At 43.3% G+C, this 14,324-nt stretch overlaps 1 protein-coding gene across 1 annotated transcript in view; it reads left to right on the forward strand.

Moving 5' to 3' along the window:
* capn7 (calpain 7) overlaps window positions 1-14,324 on the forward strand; it is a gene marked incomplete at its 3' end in the record, with an annotated part of 73,380 nt that overhangs the window by 17,145 nt on the left and 41,911 nt on the right. The window contains exons 6-9 of the mRNA XM_084335976.1: window positions 4,043-4,129; window positions 7,001-7,127; window positions 8,874-8,959; window positions 13,245-13,338. Coding sequence (XP_084192102.1) covers window positions 4,043-4,129; window positions 7,001-7,127; window positions 8,874-8,959; window positions 13,245-13,338 — 394 coding nt within the window. The remainder of the gene's footprint in view (window positions 1-4,042; window positions 4,130-7,000; window positions 7,128-8,873; window positions 8,960-13,244; window positions 13,339-14,324) is intronic.

Raw genomic sequence — 14,324 nt, forward strand, 5'->3', positions numbered from 1 at the left:
TTTTATTAGTAATTTTGATTATTTTTGGACAAGATCTGACCTCTATAAACCAGATGGGCTGCATCCCAGTCCAAGGGGCATTAAACAGCTTACAGGTAATTGTATCCAACACATTGCTTTTAACTCTGATTGATACTTACCTCAGCATGACCCTGCACTAGAAGCCTTATCTGGTCTTTATGTTAAGCATCCCACTGTGGGTCCTGCTGATCACTGCCCATCCAACCCAGGCCACAACAGCAGATCTACCACCAGGCCTAACCCAAGCCATAGCAATAGCTCCACCATCAGGCCTAACCCAGGCCACAGCAGCAGATCTACCACCAGCCCTAACCAACCATATCAAACTATCACTGTCATCATTACAACAACGACGGTGCCTCCACCTGGGCAGCTGAGAGCACGTAGCGACGGTGTTATCCACACCAACCTGCGCCCGCTACGACGTGCTGCGACCAGTGTGACGCCAAATATCACTCTGAACATGGCTCTGATAAATGCTAGATCGATTTCAAACAAGTCATTTCTTTTAAATGATCTTTTTACTTCCCATAAACTGGATTTTATGTTTTTAACGGAGACCTGGCTCCACCGTTCTCCGAACTGCTCCCTCCTGACTGTTCATTTTTTAATTCCACCCGGTCCTCCGGTAGAGGTGGAGGTTTAGCCTCTGTGTTCAAATCCTGCTTCCAGTGCCGCCTGTCCCAGCCTGTAGCAAGCTACTCTAGCTTTGAGCTGCAAACATTTGAACTGCACCTGTCGTCTCCTGTGCTCTGTGCCGTTATCTATCGTCCACCTAAATTCAACAAGGAGTTTATCACGGACTTTGCTGACTTTCTCGCTGGGATCATGGTGAAATATGACCACGTTTTAATCTGCTGTGATTTTAATGTTCATGTCTGCTGTCCGTCGCTACCCCTATCCCGGGACTTTCTGAATCTCATTGATTCATTTAATTTGATACAATCAGTCACTGGCCCAACACATGAAAAAGGTCATACGTTAGATCTTGTGTTATCGTTATCTGTCTCTATAACAGATATCTGTGCTGCAGGTCTTTCTGACCACTCACCTGTTGTGTTTACCTTAATAGCCCCGTGCCCACGTAAAAATGACCATGCCCCTGCGCGCCACTCGCGCACGTTAAACCCCTTGACTGCTGTGCTTTTTTCTGATGCTTTTAATGGTTCCCCACTTCACGCTTTGGGCGCAAACTGTGTTTTTAATATAGATTATTTAATTTCAATGTTTGACTCGACTTGTAAAAACATTTTAGACTCTGTTGCACCTCTCAGGTCCAAACGCAGCAAAACACTCCAAACACCATGGCTAAATGACTCCATGCGCGCTCTCAGACGTACATGTAGGCGTGCGGAGAGAAAGTGGAATAAGGATAAGCTCCACGTCTCCCTCGAAATCCTACGTGACTGCCTATCTGCATATCAAAATGCTGTCAAAACTGCTAAATGCGAATAAATCTCCAATTTGGTCTCTACTAATTGCCACAAGCCCCAGACTCTTTTCAAAATTCTTAACTCCCTCATTAACTCCCGTGATGTCTCCCCAGTTGTGCCATCATCTGCTCTCTGTGAAAGTTTTCAAAACTTTTTTATTGATAAAATCTCCGCTCTCAGACCAGTTCTCACTACAGCCTTCCCAGCCCCCCCCCCTCCTCCCCTACACTCCCTGCCTGCTGTTTTTGAGCAGTTCGAGCCCGTCTTTCCATCCTCTCTCTCTGACATAATTAACCACTTACGGCCCACAAACTGCCCTTCAGATAGCCTTCCCTCTCGCCTTCTAAAAGAAGTGCTCGATTCAGTCTTGCCCACTATTCTATTGCTGGTAAATTCCTCTCTCAGCTCTGGCTGTGTCCCAACCGCCTTTAAACATGCTGTGGTTCAACCTCTGATAAAAAAGAAAAACCTTGATCCCTCTATTTTATCAAACTTCAGGCCTATTTCCCAATTACCCTTCCTGTCAAAAGTCCTGGAGCGAGCAGTTTACCTCCAGATAAAACAGTTTTTAGATGTTTATCAAATCCACGAAAAGTTCAGTCTGGCTTTAAACCGCGCCATAGCACCGAAACAGCCCTCCTGAGAGTTCAAAATGATCTCATTTTAGCTGCCGATTCTGGAAATCCCGCCATTCTCGTGCTTTTAGATCTCACAGCCGCCTTCGACACTATAGACCACACTATCCTACTGTCGCGCCTGGAAAAACATGTTGGCATCACAGGCATCGCCCTAAGCTGGTTTAAGTCCTACCTGACTGACCGGAGCTTCTCAGTCCAGCTTGGAGAATTCTTCTCTTCAGCGGCCCCACTTACTTGTGGGGTGCCCCAGGGGTCGATACTGGGCCCCATCCTCTTTTTATTATATATGTTGCCCTTAGGCTCAATCATTGCAAAGCATAACATGTCCTTCCATTGCTTTGCCGACGATATGCAGATCTATTTACCCCTACAAGCAAAAGGCAAGGTCACATTACAACCACTGTTAGATTGCCTGGCTGATATTAAATTATGGATGAGTGAAAACTCTCAACTTAAACGAGCACAAAACAGAGATAATTTTATTTAGTAATGATTCACCTGACCCTACAGCCATTGCCCTAGGCCCCCTGGGCTCAAATATCCGCTCCTCTGTCAGAAACCTCGGAGTAATCTTCGACAGAAATTTTAAATTCGATAAGCAGGTTAGTTCGGTGGTCAAAACTAGCTTTTTTCACCTCAGACTCCTAGCCAAGACCAAACCATACCTCTCCCAGAAGGATCTGGAGAGGGTGATCCATGCCTTTATCTCGACCCGGCTGGATGACTGCAATCCGTTGTATGTCGGCATTGACCAGTTGCTGCTCCGTCGCCTGCAACTGGTACAAAATGCGGCCGCCCGCCTGCTTTCCGGTACCAGGAAACATGAGCACATTATACCAGGTCTGGCTTCTCTCCACTGGCTCCCCGTCCGTTTCCGTATTGATTTTAAACTTTTACTGACTGTTTTTAAAGCACTACACGGGCTGGCTCCACTGTACCTAGCTGAGCTCCTACATCACCCCACCCCATCCAGAGCTCTAAGGTGCCTAGGACCAGGCTTAAAACCTGGGGATATAAAGCCTTTGCTGCTGCTGCCCCCCGACTCTGGAACAGCCTCCCCCACATAAGATCTGCCCAGAGCCTAGAGGTTTTTAAATCCTTGCTCAAAACACATCATTGACCAGAGCTAGCCCAGCATCTATACATGACGTCCGCTGTCACTCTGCACTTTTTATCTAATTTTCTTGTCTCTTTTATTGCACTTTGCCCTTGCTTTCTTATATGTACTGTACTCTACCTTTTTGTTATTCTATTGTATTTTTATTGCATTGTATGTGTTTTTACCATGTTGTGAAGCACTTTGGTTTGGCTGTTAGTCATTTGTAAATGTGCTATATAAATAAAACTGACTTGACTTGACTTGACAGTGAACACAAAGTAGATTTAATCAGTCAGCTTGTACAGACAGAAGCTTGACCCGACTGACTTTTATTGGTTTGTGGCCACGTCTATTCTCTGGCCAATATGGTAGTTTGTTTAGCTAATGGGGCTATTCTGTGGTTATTGTATCCAGTGTACTGTGGTTGTAGAAATTAGGCCATAGATCAGCACACTAATGCCAATAACTACAATATAACACAACCTCCAGAATGCTATTGCATTTATACAATATCTTTGTAATTGTTAAAACATTTTTATAAAGAGAGACATGTTGGGTTTAATAATTGTATTTTTGTCCTCCGGCAAAGGTAAATAGTTCTGCATTGCAAAGCAATGCACATCCTTGCCACAGTAGTGTAGAAGAGTGTGTTTGCTGAAGACAGTGCTTGAGTCTTACACCTGTAGCCAGTTGGCTTCAATGCAACAGGTAATTACAATGTAGCAACATTCATTTAATAAAGTTGTGAGGCACAAGTTCCTATATTGCACTTAAAAACACTCATGGAATGACTCTCGTCCAAACACAGTGTGTAGTCAGGAGTAAATGTTGCACTTGTATTCCACCTTCAGGAGTACATCTACAATCAACGGCATGGCCTACGTACCCTTTATGAACATGGACCTGAAGGAGAGATTTGCATTTCCTGTCCCCTTCTCGTAAGTCACCTCCACACCGTTTGTCATTTCATAGCAGTTTTCCATTCACAGGGTTCCCATCATCAAGTGTTTAGTGTCAAGCTTAACTTCTCGTACAGTAGATGTAGTTCACTTTTGGGGGAATACTAACCCAAAGAAATGAGCATGTGAACACAATATATGTTACATAATATACACTCTTAACAAATATTGGTCATAGAAATTCTATCATGGAATAGTTGTGATTGTGAGGAGAAGTCAGAATTTGATGCCAAATCTAATCCGTGCAAACTAAGGTAATACTTAGCTGTTGGCTACATTTTAATCTGTAACTCTTCAGATACAGCAGTTGTGAGACTTTTGTGAACGTAAAACCTAGTTTTATCACATATTATCGCTTCTATAGTTTTATCACATAATCCATTCTATAGTTTTTCATCACATAATCACTTCTAACTTGTTTCATCACATAATCACTAACTTGAGTTTCTTCCAGAGACACTTGTGTGGACCTTTATTTCTTATTGGGTTCACTTTGAGAATATCCTCATGATGGCACTGTCCCTCTTCTCACTCTAATCACTTCTAACTTGTTTCATCACATAATCACTTCTAACTAGTTTCATCACATAATCACTTCTAACTAGTTTCATCACATAATCACTTCTAACTAGTTTCATCACATAATCACTTCTAACTAGTTTCATCACATAATCACTTCTAACTACGGTAGTCTAATCACATAATCACTTCTAACTAGTTTCATCACAATCACTTATAACTAGTCTAATCACATAATCACTTCTAACTAGTTTCATCACATAATCACTTCTAACTAGTCTCATCACATAATCACTTTTAAATAGTTTCATCACATAATCACTTCTAACTTGTTTCATCATACAATCACTTTTAACTAGTTTCATCACATAATCACTTCTAGCTATTTTCTTCACATAATCACTTCTAACTAGTTTCATCACATAATCACGTCTAACTTGTTTCATCACATAATTACTCATTTGAGTTTCTTCCAGAGACTCTTGTGTGGACCTTGATTTCTTATTGGGTTCACTATGAGAACATTCTCATGACGCTGACTGCCCCTCTTGAGAACATTCTCATGGCGCTGACTGCCCCTCTTCACGTTGAGAACATTCTCATGATGCTGACTGCCCCTCTTCACGTTGAGAACATTCTCATGCCGCTGACTGCCCCTCTTCACGTTGAGAACATTCTCATGCCGCTGACTGCCCCTCTTCACTATGAGAACATTCTCATGACACTGACTGCCCCTCTTCACGTTGAGAACATTCTCATGATGCTGACTGCCCCTCTTCACGTTGAGAACATTCTCATGATGCTGACTGCCCCTCTTCACGTTGAGAACATTCTCATGACGCTGACTGCCCCTCTTCACGTTGAGAACATTCTCATGACGCTGACTGCCCCTCTTCACTATGAGAACATTCTCATGACGCTGACTGCCCCTCTTCACTATGAGAACATTCTCATGACACTGACTGCCCCTCTTGAGAACATTCTCATGACGCTGACTGCCCCTCTTCACGTTGAGAACATTCTCATGATGCTGACTGCCCCTCTTCACGTTGAGAACATTCTCATGACGCTGACTGCCCCTCTTCACTATGAGAACATTCTCATGACGCTGACTGCCCCTCTTCACTATGAGAACATTCTCATGACGCTGACTGCCCCTCTTCACTATGAGAACATTCTCATGATGCTGACTGCCCCTCTTCACTATGAGAACATTCTCATGACGCTGACTGCCCCTCTTGAGAACATTCTCATGACGCTGACTGCCCCTCTTCACTATGAGAACATTCTCATGACGCTGACTGCCCCTCTTCACGTTGAGAACATTCTCATGACGCTGACTGCCCCTCTTCACTATGAGAACATTCTCATGATGCTGACTGCCCCTCTTCACTGTGAGAACATTCTCATGACGCTGACTGCCCCTCTTGAGAACATTCTCATGACGCTGACTGCCCCTCTTCACGTTGAAAACATTCTCATGACACTGACTGCCCCTCTTCACTATGAGAACATTCTCATGACGCTGACTGCCCCTCTTCACTATGAGAACATTCTCATGATGCTGACTGCCCCTCTTCACTGTGAGAACATTCTCATGACGCTGACTGCCCCTCTTGAGAACATTCTCATGACGCTGACTGCCCCTCTTCACGTTGAGAACATTCTCATGACGCTGAGTGCCCCTCTTCACTATGAGAACATTCTCATGACGCTGACTGCCCCTCTTCACGTTGAGAACATTCTCATGACGCTGACTGCCCCTCTTCACGTTGAGAACATTCTCATGACACTGACTGCCCCTCTTCACTATGAGAACATTCTCATGACGCTGAGTGCCCCTCTTCACTATGAGAACATTCTCATGACGCTGACTGCCCCTCTTCACGTTGAGAACATTCTAATGGCGCTGACTGCCCCTCTTCACTATGAGAACATTCTCATGATGCTGACTGCCCCTCTTCACTGTGAGAACATTCTCATGACGCTGACTGCCCCTCTTGAGAACATTCTCATGACGCTGACTGCCCCTCTTCACGTTGAGAACATTCTCATGACGCTGAGTGCCCCTCTTCACTATGAGAACATTCTCATGACGCTGACTGCCCCTCTTCACTGAGAACATTCTCATGACGCTGACTGCCCCTCTTCACTTTGAGAAAATTTTCATGACAACGCTGTCCCTCTTCACTTGTTCCTGCAGGGTTTCCTATTGGATGGGTTGTTGGCTAAGCAGTTGACTTGTAATGGCATTGATTGCAAATCATATTAAGTCTCTCTACCTAACCCACTCAACCCGCTACTCTCTGTGTGGCTGTTCCTCTAAACCAGGGACAAAATGGGAAAACTGGCGCTGTCTCCCAAGCAGAAAGCCATCTTCTCCCGCTGGGTTCGACCAGATGAGATGTCCACCAATCCCATCATGATCATGTCTGTATCCAGCCTCAGCATCAAACAGGTCTGATCAGCACCCAGACCAATCTACAACATAGAACATTTATTACTCTGTCTGTCTGTCTGTCTGTCTGTCTGTCTGTCTGTCTGTCTGTCTGTCTGTCTGTCTGTCTGTCTGTCTGTCTGTCTGTCTGTCTGTCTCATTAGTCTGTCTGTCTGTCTGTCTGTCTCATTAGTCTGTCTGTCTGTCTGTCTCATTAGTCTGTCTGTCTGTCTGTCTGTCTCATTAGTCTGTCTGTCTGTCTGTCTCATTAGTCTGTCTGTCTGTCATTAGTCTGTCTGTCTCTCTGTCTCATTAGTCTGTCTGTCTGTCTGTCTGTCTGTCTGTCTAATTAGTCTGTCTGTCTGTCTGTCTGTCTGTCTGTCTGTCTGTCTGTCTGTCTGTCTGTCTGTCTGTCTGTCTGTCTGTCTGTCTGTCTGTCTGGCCTATTAAGACAGACAATCTATGGTTTCTGTGATTGTGTGTGTGTTATGGGACACTAGATGTGCCAATACTAGATGTGCAGAACATTAACTGATCCATTGAATTCACCCAGTAGATGGCGCCACTTCATTATAGACTTTATATAGATTTTTTTATCACTATGGGACTAATACACAGTGGAAAAACATTTTACATGACTTGCAATATACATGATGTGTTATTCTCCTAGTGTCCAGACTGACACATGACTTGTAATATGATGTGTTATTCTCCTAGTGTCCAGACTGACACATGACTTGTAATATGATGTGATATTCTCCTAGTGTCCAGACTGACACATGACTTGTAATATGATGTGATATTCTCCTAGTGTCCAGACAGACACATGACTTGTAATATGATGTGATATTCTCCTAGTGTCCAAACTGACACATGACTTGTAATAATGTGATATTCTCCTAGTGTCCAGACTGACACATGACTTGTAATATGATGTGATATTCTCCTAGTGTCCAGTAGGGGTGGGAATCACCAGAGACCTCACGATACGATACTATCGCGATACTTGAGCCGCGGTACGATAGTATCGCGATACTCTATATATCGCGAATATTGCGATAAATATATATATATTTTCTTATCAAATTATTATTATATATTTTTTTAACTGCAAAGTATAACTGTCGACATGTTTTATCTAATAAAATAAAGTTCAGTCTGTTCATCTCACTTCAATAATTTGTATTGCAGAACATGGTATTTTCTCAAGCAGACAGATGTAAACACTAATCTGTGTTGCATGTACCTGACAAACTGAACTGTTTGTATTACAGTCATATTCCAACTTAACTGAATGCACATGTGTGTGTGTGGACTACTGTACTATTACAGGTATTGAAATGAACAATGCAACTTCCTTATACAAATTTTCTATTTTTTTTTAGATTATTTTTTATGAATAATTAAATATCGATACAGTATCGCCACGCAAAGTATCGCGATACTACTACGTATCGATTTTTTCCCCCCACCCCTAGTGTCCAGACTGACACATGACTTGTAATATGATGTGATATTCTCCTTGTGTCCAGACTGACACATGACTTGTAATATGATGTGATATTCTCCTTGTGTCCAGACTGACACATGACTTGTAATATGATGTGATGTTCTCCTAGTGTCCAGACTGACACATGACTTGTAATATGATGTGATATTCTCCTAGTGTCCAGACTGACACATGGCTTGTAATATGATGTGATATTCTCCTAGTGTCCAGACTGACACATGACTTGTAATATGATGTGATATTCTCCTTGTATTCAGACGGTGGTGTCGGACTGTTCGTTTGTGGCATCGCTGGCCATCAGTGCAGCCTATGAGAGGCGCTACAACAAGAAACTCATCACCAGGTATATAGCCACAGTATTATGCCATATATATATATACACCAAGAATTATTATCATAAACACTTTATTTACTACAATGAATGTACAGGATTTTTACTTGGTGACAGCAGACCCTTTTCACATCAGACATTTTGACACGTCATAGACGGGTAAACACAGCAATGACGGGGGGGGGGGGGGGCTGAGCAGCATATTCTTTTTTTTTGGTAACTTTTATTTATAGCATTTTCAGCTTTTTCTGGCCCCGCAGAACCGATAGAGGGAGAGAGGGAGGGAAGACATGCTGCAAATGGTCGCCGGGACTGGGAAACGAACCACTACAGCACCTACATCAGATCAGAAAACACCTATCTATCAGTCTCAGGATTAATAGTGTAACCATAAATATCATTATCTAGTGTCGATACCTAAAAAACCATCATCATTATCACCAACAACATCTCAACAACAACAACAACAGCAACAACATCATCACTATTACCACATTATGCGCCAAGAACGAGTTAACTCGTTTTTGGGATTGTTATTTCTTTTATTCGCTATATCTATTCATAATCCATGGCTGCAGACCCCTGGTGAATGTGTCTGAGCTGGCAGACGGTCAACACCGCCCTCTACTGCCTTGCGGAGCTATTGCACTCCATTGGAAATGGTCTGGTGTGTTATCTGAGTCGTGGGGGGCGGGGTTTAAAAACTCAGGCGAGGCAGGCCTTTACAACGATGGCATGGAACACTAACCCCCGTCAGGCCCGTTTATGTGTAACGCTCGGTAATGTCGGGGAGAGGATCGCTGTGGATAACTGGAATGGCGATCAGATAATTGGATAAATCTTTTTTGCATTACATCAGAGACCAGGTAAGAACACTATATATAAAATCTTTTTTTTTAACAATGTTTTTTTTATTTGAAGATTCAGTTTTCACAGGCGGTCCCACATGGGCCAAAATAAAATAAAAAATAAAATAAGGCCCTCCCTCCCTCCATCCCTTCCCACCACCCCTATACCAGACAGAATCATTCTAAGATACCTTAACACTTTGAATGCAGACGACGTGTATTCTCGTCTTATCAGACCCCCGTTGAATGCCGACGACGTGTATTGTCGTTTGATTTTTTTATTAGCAATCTGAATTCATATTTCATCAACCGAGTCTCCCATTGGTACAGCAGACTCTCTAGGAGCTCAGATGGGAAAAAACCGCCCCCTATCGTCTATCCCTGTGTAACTGCAGGTCAGTCGATTATACTGGGAGATCCCTGTGGGGGTGGCCAACTGGCTCCATTGTGCTGGCGAGCCATCTGATGATGAGGGATCTGATCGCGAGTTGGAAAGCAGCCTGGAATATATATTTACAGCAGCCAATAATCAATCAATAAACGCGATCGATATTTGGAATGGCGATCAGGAATTGGAATAATCTTTTTGGAGAACATCTGATCTAAGGTAAGGAGTCTATGTTACCAGTTTTAGGATAATCAGACCTGTATTCACTGAGATATCAGCATGTGCCATGTGTGTGTATGTGTGTGTGTGATCTTGAAGAAATGGATAATAGATTTTTCAGCCCGCCTCTATAGCGTGCATAAGTACACATAATACTATCGATAATCCAGCGTTTATTTGAAAACGATTCATAAATAGGCCGACAAATGACAACGTGTCTAGTGTATTCGAGAATATTCCAATAAATGCCGTTTATGGGGGAATCCTTCAATTTTCCGAAGATTTTCGAGAGAACGATAGCTTTTCGAAATGCTATAAAAAGGATATGAACAGGCGGCTACGTGGTGCAGTGGGCAAGGCGCTCACCTCAAATGCTGGAGACGCTGGGTTCGATCCCAGCACTCCACATTGCTTTCAGTTTAGCTGGTCGTCCGTACTAATACACATTGGCAGTATTAGGGGGTGGGAAATGATACAACCGCTCCACTTGCCCGACAAAGAAAAGTTCGACCGGAGACTTTTGATCGACGCACAGGCCAAGATATAATGTTTCAAAGGGTGCTCGATACTGCCACCTGGGTGGATGCGGCCGGTATTGCACTTTGGCATTCTCAGGATGATTCCCCATGTTAACCCCGAGTCCGTGTGCCTGTAATGAATGGAAATATCGAATAAAATAAATAATGATGACAACCCGACTATACTCGAGTTTTCGGGGGTCCTGGCGATCAACGCATGGCGAGATAACCCGACTATCATCGGGTCTGGCGCTGATTGAGTTAAAAAACATAAAATACAAAAAACGCCATCTAAAAGGTCCGATACACAGCGGAACCCCTTTTTTTTTTTTGTACTTTTTTTTTTAGCGTTTATCGCTTTTCTGGTCAAGCAGAAACAGGTTGAAATGGGATGTAGAGCAGGGGAAGACATTCTGAGAAATGACGGCGGGTCCGGGAATCGAACTCGTGTCCCCCAGATCCGTGACGAGCACGGTTTTCCCCGACGCAGAAATAGCGCCGAGATATGCGGTGAGCTACGGGAGCTCCCCCAGCGGAACCCTTTTAAAGGTCACCTGTAATAAAAAAAATTCAGACAGGACTTGGATCTATTTGCATTTCTTATTATTCTCAACTCTCTGGGCAAATTGCTCCACAGAACAGTTACTGAATAATAGGAACGACACCTTTCCCCATGCAACTTCTGAGAGCTCCCTCTAGTGGAGTATAGATGTATATCCCTAACACACTTACATTTACATTTAGTCATTTAGCTGACGCTTTTATCCAAAGCGACTTACAAGTTCTGTACGACAAGTCATCAGGAAGGGCACGACTCTTATAAGCTGAGTAACAATGTTCATCAAAGTGTTGAGTGCTACAATGTAGGTTAGTTTATTAGGACAAGTGCATGACAGTAAGGTTAGTTAGGGTTAGATTTTTTATTTATATATATTTTTTTTAAATTTCAGATAGTGGTTGAAGAAGTGCGTCTTTAGTCGACGGCAAAAGATTGAACGGGTTTCGGCTGTCCTAACTGGGGTGGGTAGTTCATTCCACCATTGTGGGGCAAGGACTGAGAAAAGGCGGCTTCTCGTTGATGACCCTCCCGGAGCTCGGATAGGAGTGGGTCTGAGACGGCCAGAAGATGCAGAGCGTAGGGGTCTTGAGGGTGTGTAGTTAGAGACCATTGACTGGAGGTAGGCGGGAGCGGTTCCTTTTGCCTGCACTGGCTCCCCATTGCTGCACGAATCTGCTTCAAGGCCCTCGACCTGGCATATCGTGCAGCAATGGGGAGCCAGTGCAGGTCCCTAAGAAGTGGGTTGACATGGGCTGACTTCGGTAGGTTTGAGATCAGGCGGACCGCTGCGTTCTGAATGAGTTGAAGAGGCTTGGTGGCAGTGGCCGGAAGGCCAGCAAGCAGTGCGTTGCAGTAGTCGAGGCGGGAGATAACTGTTGATTGGACGAGGAGTTGGGTGGATGTCAGGAAGGGGCGGATCCTTCTGACGTTGCTCAGGAGGAATCTGCAGGTTCTGGTTATCGCTGCGATGTGAGCGGAGAAGTTCAACTGGTCGTTGAGGACAACACCATGGTTCTTGGCGGTCGGGGACGCGGTCACATCTGCATTCTCTACTGTGATGGAAAGGTCGGTCAGGGGGGAGGATTTGGCCGGCAGGTGGAGCAATTCTGTTTAGCTTAGGTTCAGTTTGAGGTGGTTGGTCGTCATCCAGGCGGAGATGCCGGACAGACAGGCCACTTAGTCCCTGAGATAATTTGGTACTGCACCATAAACAATCCTATGAACCAGGCACAACTTCATCTGCTTCGTCTTCTACCTTGAGCATCTCAGACTCTCGTAGTGAGAGGGTTCATCTCAGACAGACTCTCGTAGTGAGAGGGTTAATCTCAGACAGACTCTCGTAGTGAGAGGGTTAATCTCAGACTCTCGTAGTGAGAGGATTTAAGGACCTATTGGGGACCTTAATAAAAGCTTGATTAGCAGACCCAATCTTAAAGTCATTAGTTACACCTGTGTTTACCCTGCTATGACACGTCAAAATGTCTGCTGTGGAAAGACAAATCATCAGCTTACAAATTCTCCACAGTAAGACAAACACACATGGTACAAAAACAACAAGACCTCATACACAAAACACACAGACATACTATACATATTACTATCTGTGTGTTCTGTACCGTGTGTACATCTGTGTTAGCAGCTGCCAGCATGGCATACAATACATAGAATCAACATCAAGTGAAATAATTCTTATCACTGCAAATGTATTGTGTGTGTGTGTGTGTGTGTGTGTGTGTGTGCGTGTGTGTGTGTGTGTGGATCATAGCATCATTTACCCTCAGAACAGGAGAGGGGAGCCAGAGTATAACCCTTGTGGGAAGTACATGGTCAAGCTTCATATCAATGGCGTTCCCAGGAAGGTAAACTGTAAAACACAAACCTAAGACGGCCACTAACTAATTGTCTTAGTTAACAATCTCCGTAAATATTTTTTTGTAGACATTTTAAGGCACTAACAGTGGATTTTGACATATATATTTTGTCAAAGGAGGATTTTGACATCATTATTTCATTGTAAATTCAATCTCCATACCTTGACAGGATTACTGCAGAATCATGTTGAGACTGATGGGAATGAATTTGATGAGACCGCGATGAGTCCATTGATATCAAATATTCTATTTATTATTATAATTATTTTTAAAGGGTGTTCACCCTCTCCTCTCATCATCAAAACAAATAGCATGCCGGGGGGCTGGAACAAATAGCAAAACAGGAAGCAACAGGGTTTATGGGAAATGTGGTATTATCCTGAAAATTAGACTACCAATTGTTTCAGAAATGGTCTAATTTGTTTACTGAATTTATACCAACGTATCACATCCAACTACCAAAGCTAACTAGCATGTCCCATATGCTCTGTAAATAACTATGTACAGATACCGGGATGTCACTCCATGTTACCTGTTACCTGTTTACTGCACAATGTTGTTTTTTCATTTTTTGATTCTATTATGTTGTACCACTGTATTGCACATCGTTGCGGGCAAGACCACCCGCATTTCATTGTATACCTGTATGCCGTGACAATTAAAACTCTTGACTTGACTTGACTTGACTTGACTTGACAATGATATATTTTGGTGAAAATTCTCCTTGTAGTAGCTTTAATTAAATATTCAATTTAAATTACATTTAAATTAAATAGTCCTTGTGTAGACGAATGAGGAAATGCTAAATGACCACGTGTACATACATACATACATACCCATGTTATTCAAAGACCAATACATATTTATGAAAACTATTGCGGAAAAACATGGAAAACCAATCGCTGCCTAAATGGACTCAGTCCATCTCTCTCTCTCTCTCTCTCTCTCTCTCTCTCTCTCTCTCTCTCTCTCTC

The sequence above is a fragment of the Notolepis coatsorum genome (genome assembly GCF_963971535.1).
Source record: "Notolepis coatsorum genome assembly, chromosome: 19".
Classification (NCBI taxonomy): domain Eukaryota; kingdom Metazoa; phylum Chordata; class Actinopteri; order Aulopiformes; family Paralepididae; genus Notolepis; species Notolepis coatsorum.